The following is a 13,979-nucleotide window of genomic DNA, read 5'->3' as shown; positions in this document are numbered from 1 at the left end:
CTAAACGCATGGGAGTCTGCCATCTTCATCACAACTGGCTGGAGGAGAAAGTGCAAGGGTTTTCAGCAGATGTACGTCATTAGCTCGTTTTACTGTTTGCTAACAAGCCAGTTGGCTGTTAGCTCCTCACCTGGCCAAATCCGCATCCCACTGGGTTGGGATTTAATTAAGGCTTAGCTTCTTTCGTTATTATAAAGAGGCAGTTTCTTGCTACATTTATTGGGGGTTCTTGGATTACCATAATGTCTGTGCTCTTCCGGCTTGGTCATCACTTTTACGATTCGAATGGCCCATTTTCGCGATAATTTGCCGATCGGCTTACATATGTCAAGTTCGAAAAAACAAAGTGCCAACTGTTTGAATTCGCTACTCTAACAGGAAGTTTTTGGATTATGAACAAGTTGGTTAGGAGGAGCTTGTAAGGTGTATTTCATTTTAGCCATTTATGCTGACATTTAACAAAAGTGTAGTTCAGTGACCCAAAGTTACACGCTGCTACTGGAGTTGTAGCCAAGACAGATTTGCTTGTGATTCTGCAAAATGTTTTTGGTAGTAGCAAGCTATATGCTGATATGCTCCATGAGTACCGGATATGAAGGTATCAAGCGAAATGTGTCAGCCAAAACTGTAAGGTTTCGCATTGACCATGCGCAAAAGCTCGAATTGCTGGTTGAGCCAGTTTAAAATCATTTTTGCCTTCCTGAGAATTTTCGATTGCACAAACGACAGGTGCAGCATAGGCAAAATAAATTGTGGTGCATAGCAAATATCGTTTCGAAAATGCTTTATTTCAGCCATATTACCAACAGACAGTTGCAGACTAGATTTTATTGGCTCCTGGCTTAACTTCTTTGAAGAAAAGTTAAGTGGGAAAAGCGCAACAAGTCAGTGAACGAGTAAAAAAACATGCAACCTGCTGGCTTTAAAAAATATTACGTTATCAGCGCAAAAAGCGAATGAACTAATAAAGGCAAATAATAAACCGCCTGGTTTCAAATTACTTCACTTTGGCAGAGCTCCACTTCTGCCCGTAAGCAGCTCAGTCTTATGATTGCAATTATAATTTATAATTTCTTTTATTGCCGCCAATTTCTTTTATGAAAGCCAAGTCCCAGTCCCAAACTGCATTGTTCTGCCCCTCACATGCTCTCGTTTTGTCTTTTGCCTGGCCGGGTAAATCATTCCTGGTCCGCTTAATTGCTCCACAAGTACTCCACTCTCCACACTGCATGCCGCATTCCTATTCCTGGCCAGCAGTTCCGAGCTGCAGCCCAGAGTCGCAGCAATTCGATTTGGGACCAATGCGCACCAAATAACCAAAAGATGCCTAGCTGCCGGACCGAACAATCACTTTGCCCAGATCAGTTTCGGCCAGGCCAGAACATATATACAATATATACATATATAAACAGATGGCAGGGCGAGTGTGTGTGCACAGTTGCGGTCAGCAGAAAAGTTCGAAACGGATGGCGGATCTATGGATCTATAGGGTGGAAATTCAATCCGGTCTCGGCGAGAACGGGCAGTACATCTCCTGGATGCTCACGTTATGTGGCTTCCCACATAAGTAAGAATTTGCAGGGAAAGAAAATATGACTCATAATGGATTGATTGATTCATAACTCTTCATATAAACAGAAAAAGATATCTTCTTAATGAAAACAACTTTTTGGGACAACTTTTGATGTGATACGATTAACCATTTACTCAGTAGTTATTTCATATTTCTTGTACCAAATACTTAACACTATCCATTTATGAGGTTTTTAATGTAACTACTTGTTTTCAGTGCACATACCCGAGTTGCTAGCTTCCTGACCGCAGCTGTACCCGTCCCGCAGCCAAGCCATTAACATTGCTTAATTGAATTAGATTCCGAATGCAGATTATGAGTACCATCGCATGCTCACTTCGGGACAAAGCGAGTAGAGTATAGAACGAATAACGCCGCCACTTCCACTTCCCAGGCTCCAGCGATCCACACTCCACTCCATTCCGAGCCAACTCAACCCAACTCCGATCCCATACCGATCCCGATCCCGATCCCGACCCAGCTGCCATGCAAATGAGTGCGCTCAAATGCCCGCTTATAGGGCATAAAATACAGATTTGAAGTAATATCCAGCCCTTGCAATATGTGTACATATATAGTTCAGTGAACCCCCAGATCTAATTAGCCAAAGTTTTCGTACAAAAGCGGTTTCTGTAATCTAATTCGATGGCGTCAGCGGCACTTTGCGGACCACGAAGCATTTCTGCGGGTTCCAAAAACGAGCAGATACTTGTACATTCGATTGCACTGCCTTGCTAGCTTGCTAGCTGGCTAACTGACTGGCTGGCTGCAGCAGTGTGCAGCATTGGACCATTGGTATTAAAGGCCAACAATTGTGGCATGTCCTAGTGACAGCCTCGCCACAATTGCACCAATGCACCAGTGCACAAAACAGCCAGCCAGCAGCCACCAGTGACTTGGAGTCGAGCGTCGTGCTGGAAACGTAGGAGCTGCTGGTTCATTAGTTATGCATTAAGCATACGATATGTTGTACAAGCCGGCTGCAATGGCCAAAAGGGTACATGGCCTGGCTGATTGCTTTGGCAACGAGGTGTTGTTATGGAAAAGGGTGTTCTCCACTCTCTATTTGAGCTATTGAAGAGTGTGTGCTCCGAATATAAGAGGGAGCTAAGGCAAGTGCCATCTTATAGCTAAATTAGAATGTTATTGATTGAATAACTCGATTCAAGTGTAGCCACGTTTCGGTGGCACCGGCGGAGGAGGCACCTTTCCTGTTTTCCCGCACTGGGCTGCTGCAGTCAATCTTTTTGTGGGATGTCCAGCTCCCTGTTAACTGCGTGCAATTCGTGGGGGTTCGTATGTCGCTTAAAAATTTTAATTGCCTTTGCGTGTTTAGAAAACTTACACGTTCTGCGTAGTTTAGCAGCTGACCAAATGCCACGCCGGCTTTCTAGTCGCTCCAGGGGATTTGTGTCTGCAGCAGCATATCGCAGGCTATTTTCACACTTCTCCACACGATCGCCAATGCTTATCGATGTGGATTAAGGCGGCTGCGAGTTTACCGGCCAATTATTACTACATCCATTACTAGTAACGTTTTCCGCACGACCCAACTAGTTGGGATGGGCTTTCAACTAAAACAAGGGAGTTGGATTGCTCTAACATGAGATTTAATTTAATCTAGAAAAGTGAAAGTGACTTATAGTCTTGAGAGCTATAAAAAAAATATATCATATCATACTGCTTACTCCTAGCCTAGGATTTTCCTATTGTAACAATCCTGAAACAGAAAAACGCTCAGTCTATGTACATAGTATATCCATGGGGAAGCTTACCAAAGTGGCCTCTCAAACGCATGGCGATGCCTTTCGGGCAACCGGCACCACAATCTAGTTGCCGTCTTCAGCAGATCGATGGTGCGCAACTCAGTATTCTTCCTTTGGAACTTGCGCAGGAAGTGGATATATGCCACTGCCGAGCCCATGTGACTGAGCCTGCGCTTGCTTTGCTGAGGTTTCGGCTTCCCTCGCTGACGATTCTTTGCTGATCTGCACAAGGTCTTCGATCTGGACGATCTCCTCTCCGATTCCCTCAGCCGAGCGCTTGGAGACTGTCTTTGGCAAGAACTTTGCTGTCCTCCGGCGACATCGCTTTTCATCTCACAGGCCACGTACTGTGCTGGACTCTTCAAAGTAATCGTCGATGGTTTCTTTTAAATATACGTTTTGGATAAATCCTCAAGGGCTATATATATATCCGATTTACCTTGCTCTTGAAAGCTTCCTTCTCAGCCATGGACAGCTGGGTCCACTGCTTAGCCGCATAATGCACCATGTCCTGCGGAGAAAGTCCGTAAAAGCGTTTCTTGTACTCGGTCATAAAGTTGAGGTATCCATTGTTAGTGACGCGCGCCACTTTCTGGCGCTTGTAAATGGGGGGACAATACTCCTTTCGACCCCTTTTTCGCCCCATTCTTTGAATTTTGTGTAGACTTTGAATTTCCCAAAATGCTCCAGTTACTGTTTTCACCCGAAAACGAATTTTGACTGAAACGATGTTCGCAAGCCTGACTGGAAACTCTCAGTTTTAGTTTTACATAAATTGGTAATTACAAATTATAATTTGTATATGTTAGTAAGAAGCCTAAGAGGTCGTGAGCAAATCAAGTTTATTTTGGAGAACTAAATGCAGGGCTAGAGGTACTCTTATAGCCTAAGAAATCGTGAGCAAATCAAGTTCATATTGAAGAACTAGAGTAGAGATACTCAAAAGCACGGTGCCAAGCAATCGTGTGTATTTAACTCGTATACAGCAAGATCAATGTTTGTAAAATTGTTTTTTGAAAAAGATTTTTGAAGATGGCTTCTTATCAAGCGGTTTGCATTGCTGCTCTGATTCACCTCGTGCTCGGAATATCGGTAAGCCCTTGGCCACCTAAAGATACCTGTTCACCTGCTCCGAAAGTGGGCGCTTGGATCTTCACGTTTGCCATCCTTCTTCTGGTCGCCGATGTAAGGATGTGTCCGAAAGGTTACACGCACGTGCCGTACATCATTCAGGTTCTTGGGGAGACGGTCGGATCCCTGATTATCATCGAGTTCTCCACATCCGTGGTGTGGTGCGCCTTGGAAAGTGTGACCCACCAGCTGACTAGGTTGCTACTTTTATACTGGGGAATGAACGGTGACACTTACCTGGCGCTGGAGTATTGGATCCTTTTGATTCCTACCACGGCTGTGGCCAGCACTTTTCTATACATTATGATAAAGGCCATTATACCCTACTAGATCTATGGAAAGCAGATGGTTATGATGCATCTGAACAAGGATGTCTCCAGCGACATGGTCAGCAAGTGCTGGCAAAACCAGAGAAAGAATATATAACTGTTCATTAAATCGCGAATCAGTATTTTAGAGCGTAAATTGTTCGTGTAATTAAAATGAATATTTCAATTATACGTTTTGATCACATCTGTTCAAATTCAAAAAGTCGTTTCTTCTTTTTAGCGGGTTCTGCATTTTAACCGGTTGGATATTAGGCAGCACTTAAAAAAACGTTGCCTAATACTATTGTTTTCGATAACCACAGCACACCAGTTTTGTTGGCGCCCAAGTAATCGATGAATCCAGATAAGAAAAAGCTTCCAATTTTAAATAGTTTAATTGGAATTCGATGATAATAATACAAGCTGTACAAATATATTCGAGCGCCTTACCAGGACCGAAGCCACACTACCTATAAGGATCATTCTTCATTCATTGGAGGCAATATATCCTATACTTACTTTACTATACTTTACTTTACTTTCCTTAGTATACATACCAACAAAATATTTAATATATGTGATTTTAATATTAGGGCTTGTGGACCTGAGGCTAATAAAAAGCTTTTTATCATTATATATCAACTTAACATAAGATAACGCATAATTCAGCTAGAGTTTTATACATAAAATCATTTTTATTCGAAGCCGATGTCACATCGATAAGTATCGCCAATAACATCGATGCATCGATGTGCCGTGACATCACTAATATGAACAGCTGAACAACAATAATCATATTTGGTTAAAAACAATTATGCGAATAAACGCAGCCGCCTTATAGCGCCCGTGCCACACCCCCTGCGATGCGAACAGGCGACCACGCCAAGGTGTCGCCACGAATCCTGCAAGCAAGGAGAACCCAAGCCAAGAGTCCGGAGTCCCCAGTACGGAGCACCCAGAAATTCCGGGCAGAAACCCAATAAAAACATGTCTACGGAGGAGCATGTGTGGCGAGCGCACGTCGTGCGGCGCTTACGCGAGCGAAATCGCAAGGAGTGCGACAACTTCAAGGAGATCATCGAGCAAAGTAAGCATCTGGGTCTCCAGCGAAGTTCCAGTTGGCTGGCCCCGCATCGCACCAGTTAACCTCCGATCCGAATAGACTCAGAACTTCATGGTCACACGCATTAATTGCCCGCGTCTCTTGCAGACAACCGACTGATTGACCATGTGGCGCAACTGAAGGCGGACAACCTGAAGATCTCCGTCGAAAACGAGCAGCTCCGCAACGCGGTGTCAACAGGTGGCACCGGCTCCAACGTGGCTATCGCCACCCTCGAAAAGAAGCTGCTCAGCCAGCAGGAGGAGCTCACAGAGCTACACAAGCGCAAGGGCGAGAACTCCCAGATGATCGTGGACCTCAACCAGAAGGTCGAGCAGCAGAGGATCATAATTTCCGAGAAGGAGCACAGGTAGCTGTCCAGGGTGTTCCGCATTTCGAATCCGCCAAAAAAGTTTCAAGCAAATGGTACCTAGAATGACGATTTACGGAAGAGAACTCGGAAAAACCCTTTTGTGATTTTAATAGCCCATACAACCATTTGTTTATCGCACCCTTGATTTTTAAATTCAATTAAGATTCTGCTGCGTAGAGAATGACTAATTATTTGAAGCATAAACCTTAATCTCGGCGAGATTACAAATGAAAATGCCTACTAATACATATATTTATTTTAGCCTCGTCGAACAGCAAACGAACAACAACCGATTGCGCGCGGAGGTGCAGCTACTTCACTCGAGTTTGGAGGAACTCAAGAAGCTGAACAACACAATGCTGGACGAACATACGGCGCTTCAATTGGCATTTAGCTCCCTCGAGGAGAAGTTAAGGGGAGTGCAAGTAAGTTGTCCAGATTATTAACACCTTATTACTACTACTGAACCAGAACGGCTTTGTTTCATTTGTCTATGAGCAGTACATAAAGTAAATTCTTCGTAGCGTATAAATTGGGAAAGTAAATTAAATTCTTGTAAGTTGAAGTATTCAGTGACCCAACGAAATGACCGGGGATTCGCTATTCTCTATATTTCTCTATTTAAAAGTTGTCAGAATATAAGACCATTAATTATTGTTTATAGGCCATTTAATAAAAGCACTTAAACCACAACGATAGACAAATCCCGAACGGGATTTTTTGCTGATCAACTGTGTGTTACTCATTGATCGCTAATTAAATCCTCAAAACTGTTTATTCAAAATAGCGTATAGAATATCATTTTATTGGTACTTATCGAGGCTTCCGAGTCCCATTGAGCAGGTCTATTTCTATGGTATGGGGTCGGTTCGATAAATACATTGCAGATGGCTCGAATCGCTATGCCTCGCCGTCTACAGACGCGAAAAGCTTGCTATCTTTCCGATTTCGATCCAGTAGCATATTAGCGTTCAACGCGGAAAACACGAAAAACACGACGGCGCCAGAGATTTGCATATATCCCCAATATGAAAAAGCGTCTATTAAAAAGCTTTTCGTTCTCTTACAATTCACAGGATGAAAATCGGCGTCTACTGGAGCGACTTATGCAATACAAGTCAAAGGATGCCGACAAGTTGAACGAGGAAAACGAGAGCATAATTAGGTACGTTCCATTCAGTATGATACCATTGTGACCCTATTATCATGAAAAACATAACTTATATTACTTATCTCTTCGATCATTAATGTACATGTATATAAATGCATTTTCGTAACTAGATAGGTACTAGGTACGCAGATACACATAAAATGGTTAATCGCGCGGCTTATCTAATGCTTATAAAAGAGTGATAAAAATTCCATGTAAACCATTGACAAATACACACCAAATAAATGGAGTTTCTGTTGATCAAATAGCTTTTTGCTTTGATGTTTCACCAGACAAATAAATCATTACGAACTGCAAACAGGATCATTTGAATAAATATTTTAAGTCATTACCTACTAAAAAAAAAACACTTAGAAGGAAGTTTTAACAATGATATTGATTCTGTAAATATCCGAATATTTAATTAATCAGGAAACGTCAGAATCCTTTGTAGCTTCGTTGAGTTTTAGGGCATGTATACTAGGTTATTATCTTAACTCCCGATTAGAGATTGCAGTGCCCATCCACCCGACCGCTGATCACCCATCCAGTTGTGTTAATAAACCACTTATTGCCCACCCACCCAACGTCATGCAAGCAAGTTAACCGAAAAATACGGAGCACGGGAACTACCAAATCGCAAAGGTTTACGGAAACTACACGAATGCATGTAATCAATATTGACCTACATACATATGTCTTACTAACTACTTAACAAGTCGCCAAGGAGTAGAACGGACCATTTAGACGAATCTAATCGACTGTGTCACTCATTCTGATTTGTTCCTTTTATTTGGTTTAATATAAATGTATAACCGTTTTTAAACATATCTAGAAAAAGACTGCCGTCAATTTTCAGGAAACGTTCGGCTAAACTGAAACGTGACCTAGAAGACGCGGTTCGTGAGCCCAGTTCGTCCAGCAACGCCGCCTCCTCGCCCGGCGCCGCATCCTTGCAGCGCAACTCCAGTCCCGCCCAGTTCGTTGGCGGCCTCATCGGCGACGAGGATTTCGACGAGGCCGCGATAAATGGCGCCATGGAGGCCATAGGTCTCGATGATAATGAATATATTAGCGCTCGTTTTACAGCAGGCGAAATCGCCGAGAACTCGCGGGCTTCCATCGACACCCTGAAGGCCACGGGCTACCTGGGCCAGGCCAATCCCACCAAGATCCTCATGAAGTTCGAGGCCCACGAGAACGAGTCGCACGCGGTGCGCTGGAGTCCCGTGGAGCGCATGGTGGCCACCGGTGGCGCTGATCGCAAAGTCAAACTTTGGGACATTGGCAAAAGTGAGTCAGCAGTCGCACGTTGTTTATTACACCTATAAATAATCATATATATATGCAACTATTTTGAATGATGCCGTTTTAGATTCCACCGAACCACGTGCCGTTCTAAGCGGGAGCAGTGCTGGGATTAACTCCGTAGATTTCGATTCGACAGGCGCCTACATCCTGGGCACCTCCAATGACTACGGAGCCAGAGTATGGACAGTGATGGACAATCGCTTAAGAGTGAGTAAAACCAATGTTTAAATACTCTAACACGAATAGAAAAAGAAATTATACTACTCTCCTTGCTGTTGCTCTATACTCACAAAACCAAAACGCATTTTATAAAATCATATAGGAGGGAAAACACTTTCCACATTCGTCATCCAGTCTAGACGCCAGATATTTTCAATGATAACGCAATTGCAGGCTGAACTTTTGAACTAACTCACTCGTCTACCCCATCATTCCAATTTCGGAATTTAATTTCGGTTTTTAACTTCTGTATATAATAAAAATGGAGGATAATAATTTTAAGAAGCAATGAGTGTGCTCCACAATGGTCATAACAATACTTTCATTTTCCTCCCTGGCTGCGCTAAGCAGATTAAGAAACCGACTTCTTTGATGCCTTGATTTATAAAGAATTTCTCAGCCCTCGTGATGATTCTCGTTTCGCCGTTTTGTTTACTCAAGTTGGAACGTATATACATACATACATATAGCCACACATTCATAGCAATGTCAATGTTTATAAATAAATTTTGCATGTTTGCCGCTTTCTAACTCGGAAAAAGGCGAAAGGCAAATAAGTAAACATTACAGAGACGCGGATGGCAAACAAAAGTGTTTACTGATATAGTAAATACAGCACTTTAACTATGATATACTCGTATGTGTATCGTGGTGGACCCGTGAGATTCATCTTGGGAAGGATTAGAGAAATGGTTTCATGCCTCGGCAAGATTTCGTAGAAATTTAATGGTAACTGCTGCACTTGGAAGCGAATTCTTTCAGCCATTGAGTTTCATCTTGCTGTGAAGTGAACTTAAAATTAAGAAATAAGCGATTGTTAATTGGAGCTTAAAGAAAAGTATAGCAAAGTGGTCTACCCAGTTCTTGCTACCCATATTGCAACATTTAAGTGCGTTTATCGCACGAATCGATTTCAATTGGCGGTCATAAATAAGAGTTGTCTATGAGTGCCACGCGGGGAAACTGGCCATTGGCCATTGGCCATTGGCAGTTGGCCTGAATTGCAGTGGAATAATCTTTGCTAGCCCAAGGTTCATCTCTCGCCTGGTCAGGCCAGATCCGCAACTTCATCCATTTATGCTGCATATCGTCAACATGCGAATGAACATACAAGTGCGGTTCTTCCTGCTTTTCTCCGTCAGCTTCAGCTCCAGCTCCAGCTGCATCCCGATTCCCCCAGCGGATCCCCAACCCGATCCCCCCATCCCCATCCGTGTGATACACCGACTCTTCGCTTCTAACTGGTATTTCTGGATTGACATTTAAACGGTTCTTTTGCGCACAACTGGAAAAACTGTAACTGAAGAATAGCGCCGCCGATCTGCAGCATTGAAATGAGCACACTGACTTGTACGGCCTCTGGCCACAATGCGATCAAAACGAAATGGCCAACTGATTATCATCATTAATATTAGCCACTTTTTACGATTCACACACCGTAATCGCCGGAAGTTTATGCGGGCGATATTCCATTAATCAGCGCATAGCACCTGCTGCTGAAAGATGCGAAGCGATTTGCATAGCTCAATCAATCATAAGTCGGAATAGATTAGCCAAAATACTATGATCGCTTGTTTACATGGATCGATATGCCTCGTAAACAAAGGAGCAAGTTATGCCAAAAATGTATTCAAAATGTTTTCCAACTCGGAAGCAATATTTATATTCATAATTCGATTGTCTTCATGTTTCCAACTGGGAACATCAGACATTGAGCAAATTCGGGTCGAATGGCATTCGGTTTGGGGCTTAAAAGACTTAATTTGATTGGACATTAATCCAATTCAATCCAAATCAATCGCTCGTTCAGCTGCTCACAGGTGTTGCTGTGATTTATGCTGCTGTTGCATTAGACTACGGCCATAAGTCATGCATTGGAAATGTTTTGCTAATTTATGGCTTGGAAAAGAGGACATTTCCACCTTTGCCACCACGCAAGCATTCCGATCAAATGCGGAGTAGCCTGCAGTTTGGTTTCAAACTCACCGGTTTGCGGACAACACGTTTTCGAAGCCAAATCAACCGCTGGCCAGGCACCTCAAATAAGACGTTTTAAGAGAACGTTTCAATCCACGTTATTAGCGGCAAACCGGCTAAGCTAGGCTCGACTGGGCTCTTTTCACGCGCCGAAGACGCTCTTGCCATTCAATTCTTGGCTCTCGAACTCTCCACTCTTCGGCCGCAAGCTACGGCCAAACATGTTTGAGCCACCGCCGCTGCTAGGTGGAGTCGCTGGTCCGCGATCCCAGCGATCACAAGGCGCGTACATTGACCGTTCGACTTGACCGGTTGCCGGTCGAGAATCGGACTCGGATGCTCTTCGCTTGCTGGGCTGCTAGGCTGCTAGGCTGCCAGAGAGAAAGAGCGAGCGACTGCACCTATAAGGGCAGCGCCATGGAACGGCTTTTACTTAGCAATTAGTAAAAGACTTTTATTATTTATTTAATAGTTTAAGCGGCTGCCTTCAAATGCCCTTCAAAGGGCTCGGCAGCCATTTGCTGCCAGCTGCTGCGATTTATAGTGCCCTTCCCAGCGTCAAAGTATTTCAAATAGCAGATTTATGTACGTAGCTGCATGCAGCTTCCTCCGAATGTTATAAATCAACAATTTCGCTGATACGCAGGAAGTCTTTTTTTTTATCTTATCTCGTCTCTTGTTTCCACCATTAGGCATCTCGCCTTGGAGATAAATAATCGGCAGTTTACAGTTCTCAAAGCGAGAATCCCCGCTCCACAGTGTCAATGACACGGGTTCAGGTGGCTCCAAGATGACGGAGTGGCACTTCGAAATATGTCCCACCATGCTACGACCTATGTCAATGAATTTTCCGCGGCAGTTATGCGTGGTGTTTTTAGATCCTGGTTTATAACGCCGTAATTAAATGTCTGTAGTCGCTTTAATGTCTGTGGACACTATTTAATTGCACGCCGCGTTCTAGTGAAAGATACTTCGCGCGGCTAATTAGCCGGTTTCCAGGAGAAGAGAAGAGGGTATGCCTGAAGAGGTGTTTGGCGGGCGGTCTTCTGGCCCGAGTTACGCTTTTAATGGTTCTTTCGCTGACTGACAAGATGCTGGGTCGGGATGTCTGTAATGCCTGCCCTATAACGTAACTTCCCACTAACTGTTCGTCTCGACCTCTCCGCCATTGAAGCACACGCTGACGGGTCACAGCGGCAAGGTAATGGCCGCCAAGTACGTCCAGGAGCCCATCAAAGTGGTGACCGGTAGCCACGATCGCACACTGAAGATCTGGGATTTGCGCAGCATCGCCTGCATAGAGACGAAGTTCGCCGGCTCCAGCTGCAATGATCTAGTCACCACCGACAGCCTCGGATCAACGATCATCAGTGGGCACTACGATAAGAAGATCCGGTTCTGGGACATACGCACCGAGAAGCAGGCGGACGACGTCTTAATGCCGGCCAAGATCACCTCTTTGGATTTGTCAAAAGGCGAGTGCTGAATGCTAGTTGATCTGCCATGCCATACTAATCCCTACTACAACATGTTAATTCCACAGATTGCAATTACCTCATATGCTCTGTAAGAGACGATACTATTAAACTGTTAGATTTACGCAAGAACCAAGTTATATCCACGTTTACGTAAGTGTGCGCCAGCCAGCCAGTCATATACCCTAACTTTTTACACTTTTTTTTTTTTCAACATTGCAATCACCCATAGAAACGAACACTTTAAGATCAGCTGTGATTTTGCTCGAGCTTCTTTCAACTCGAGCGGCCTAAAGATCGCTTGTGGATCAGCGGATGGCGCTATATACATTTGGAATGTGAATGGGTTCCTGGAAGCCACACTCAAGGGACACAGGTGGGTAGTAAAAGTTTAGTGATGCCTGGCGGGCCAGCTTGGCCTGGTTGGCCTGGTTGTCTTAGTTGGCTTAGTTGGCCTGGCCATAGAATCCAGGTGAAGTGCTTACTTCATTATGGCCGAGTTCTCGGCCCATCCTTGGTGGCTTAATTGCGATTAATCCTTGAATGATGCGTTCTCTGCTCCCATTTAACAGCACCGCCGTAAACGCGGTCAGTTGGAGTCCCAACAACAACATGCTGGCCTCCGTGGGAAAGAACAAGCGCTGCACCATCTACTCGGAGTCATAGCCCTAATGTTGCCATACACGTCACTCGAGCCAGTCGGATGCAATCCAATTCCGAAACTGAAACGCTTAAGAAGTCAGAGCAGTGCTGCAATCTGCTGTACATAGTAAATTCGGTCGACGTTTTAACAACTTTACTTGATTATTTTATTTATACGTGAATCGGATATAGTATGCAAATTGTATCAATTCATATAGTGTTAGTCTAAGTACATGTTTTCCTATTGTAAAAAAAAATAAACACACATGCGCATATTGGGTTGCATATACGAGCAATCTAAGCAAATGACTCCGCCTCTGAATAGAAATTAAATTGGGGCAACCCAATAATTCTGCTGAGTGGCCTTCATAGCAGCTCTTGGCTGCACGGAAACCAGTTGCCTTAGGCGACATTACTCGTATGTGCTCTTCCTGCAGCACCACCTGTCTTTTGGCCATAAAGCTGCAGAGGAGACCGTAGACCTCGCCGATTTCAGACAATAATGCTCAGCCAGAAAAAGTCTTATGCATCCTTCGAACGTGATGCATTTTAATTTCTGCATAACTATATATGTGATCAATTCTCGGCACGAATGCTGCTGTTTGGAGCTATGCTGATCTCCACTGTGGTGTGCCATTGGTGTGCCAGCAGAAAACACATCCAATTATTTCGTGTGCTGACGGAGCACAATCGACACTGGGGAATCTCTAATTGAGCGAGGAAAATGGCCACGGCACCATCATTACAAATCTAACGTACATTCATTTTTATCGCCTTGCATGCATGCCTTAATTAAGAATCTTTCCAGATTATGCCTGAAAAACAACAACAGCTTGGCGTTAAGTACCGCCAGCGATCTGGAATCTCGTGGCGCTCCCAAGTACTGCCACCACTCGAGGTAGTGTCGTTGAAGGCGCATTGCCAAGTAAATTAATTGTGAGGAGAGGCATCC

The 13,979-nt window shown here is 44.0% G+C and overlaps 3 protein-coding genes across 8 annotated transcripts; 2 read left to right on the top strand and 1 right to left on the bottom strand.

The window, feature by feature from the left end:
- Positions 1-3,163: 3,163 nt before the first annotated feature.
- On the bottom strand, positions 3,164-4,661 carry Prtl99C (Protamine-like 99C). 3 transcript variants are annotated; one of them, NM_143478.3, is made up of 4 exons: positions 4,414-4,661; positions 3,779-4,079; positions 3,349-3,722; positions 3,164-3,293 (listed from the first exon to the last, which is right to left on the bottom strand). In NM_143478.3, the coding sequence occupies exons 2-4, from the start codon at positions 3,983-3,985 to the stop codon at positions 3,269-3,271; spliced, it is 606 nt and encodes a 201-aa protein (NP_651735.3). In that variant the 5' UTR covers positions 3,986-4,079; positions 4,414-4,661; the 3' UTR covers positions 3,164-3,268. The 3 variants fall into 3 exon arrangements, with proteins under 3 accessions (NP_651735.3, NP_001287594.1, NP_001163771.1); NM_001300665.1 differs by lacking the exon at positions 4,414-4,661 and having other exon boundaries at positions 3,779-4,043; NM_001170300.2 differs by lacking the exon at positions 4,414-4,661 and having other exon boundaries at positions 3,349-3,698; positions 3,779-4,043.
- On the top strand, positions 4,323-5,001 carry CG42592 (uncharacterized protein). The gene has a single exon (NM_001170299.2). It carries the CDS (start codon positions 4,372-4,374, stop codon positions 4,798-4,800), a length of 429 nt encoding a protein of 142 aa, NP_001163770.1. The 5' UTR covers positions 4,323-4,371; the 3' UTR covers positions 4,801-5,001.
- A 508-nt stretch (positions 5,002-5,509) lies between these two features.
- Atg16 (Autophagy-related 16) lies at positions 5,510-13,330 on the top strand. Of its 4 annotated transcripts, none has more exons than NM_170434.4 (10): positions 5,510-5,865; positions 5,989-6,250; positions 6,516-6,678; positions 7,330-7,418; positions 8,263-8,696; positions 8,779-8,921; positions 12,085-12,385; positions 12,454-12,538; positions 12,618-12,761; positions 12,958-13,330. In NM_170434.4, exons 1-10 carry the CDS (start codon positions 5,766-5,768, stop codon positions 13,049-13,051), a joined length of 1,815 nt encoding a protein of 604 aa, NP_733313.2. In that variant the 5' UTR covers positions 5,510-5,765; the 3' UTR covers positions 13,052-13,330. The 4 variants fall into 4 exon arrangements, with proteins under 4 accessions (NP_733313.2, NP_001138124.2, NP_733311.2 ...); NM_001144652.2 differs by having other exon boundaries at positions 8,239-8,696; NM_170432.3 differs by lacking the exons at positions 5,510-5,865; positions 5,989-6,250; positions 6,516-6,678 and adding an exon at positions 6,719-6,808.
- Positions 13,331-13,979: the final 649 nt, after the last annotated feature.

The sequence above is a fragment of the Drosophila melanogaster genome, chromosome 3R (assembly GCF_000001215.4).
Source record: "Drosophila melanogaster chromosome 3R".
Classification (NCBI taxonomy): Eukaryota; Metazoa; Arthropoda; class Insecta; order Diptera; family Drosophilidae; genus Drosophila; species Drosophila melanogaster.
This window is presented reverse-complemented; position numbering and strand designations above follow the sequence as displayed.

Excerpts from the sequence above, each read along its gene's own strand:
- Prtl99C (NM_143478.3), bottom strand. The coding sequence starts at position 3,985 with ATGGGGCGAAAAAGGGGTCGAAAGGAGTATTGTCCCCCCATTTACAAG. Across the intron at positions 3,723-3,778 it reads AGGAAGCTTTCAAGAGCAAG|AAACCATCGACGATTACTTT; the intron begins GTAAATCGGATA and ends TATATTTAAAAG. Across the intron at positions 3,294-3,348 it reads GCGTTTGAGAGGCCACTTTG|GATTGTTACAATAGGAAAAT; the intron begins GTAAGCTTCCCC and ends TTTCTGTTTCAG.
- CG42592 (NM_001170299.2), top strand. The coding sequence starts at position 4,372 with ATGGCTTCTTATCAAGCGGTTTGCATTGCTGCTCTGATTCACCTCGTG.
- Atg16 (NM_001144652.2), top strand. The coding sequence starts at position 5,766 with ATGTCTACGGAGGAGCATGTGTGGCGAGCGCACGTCGTGCGGCGCTTA. Across the intron at positions 8,922-12,084 it reads TGATGGACAATCGCTTAAGA|CACACGCTGACGGGTCACAG; the intron begins GTGAGTAAAACC and ends CCGCCATTGAAG. Across the intron at positions 12,539-12,617 it reads CAAGTTATATCCACGTTTAC|AAACGAACACTTTAAGATCA; the intron begins GTAAGTGTGCGC and ends AATCACCCATAG.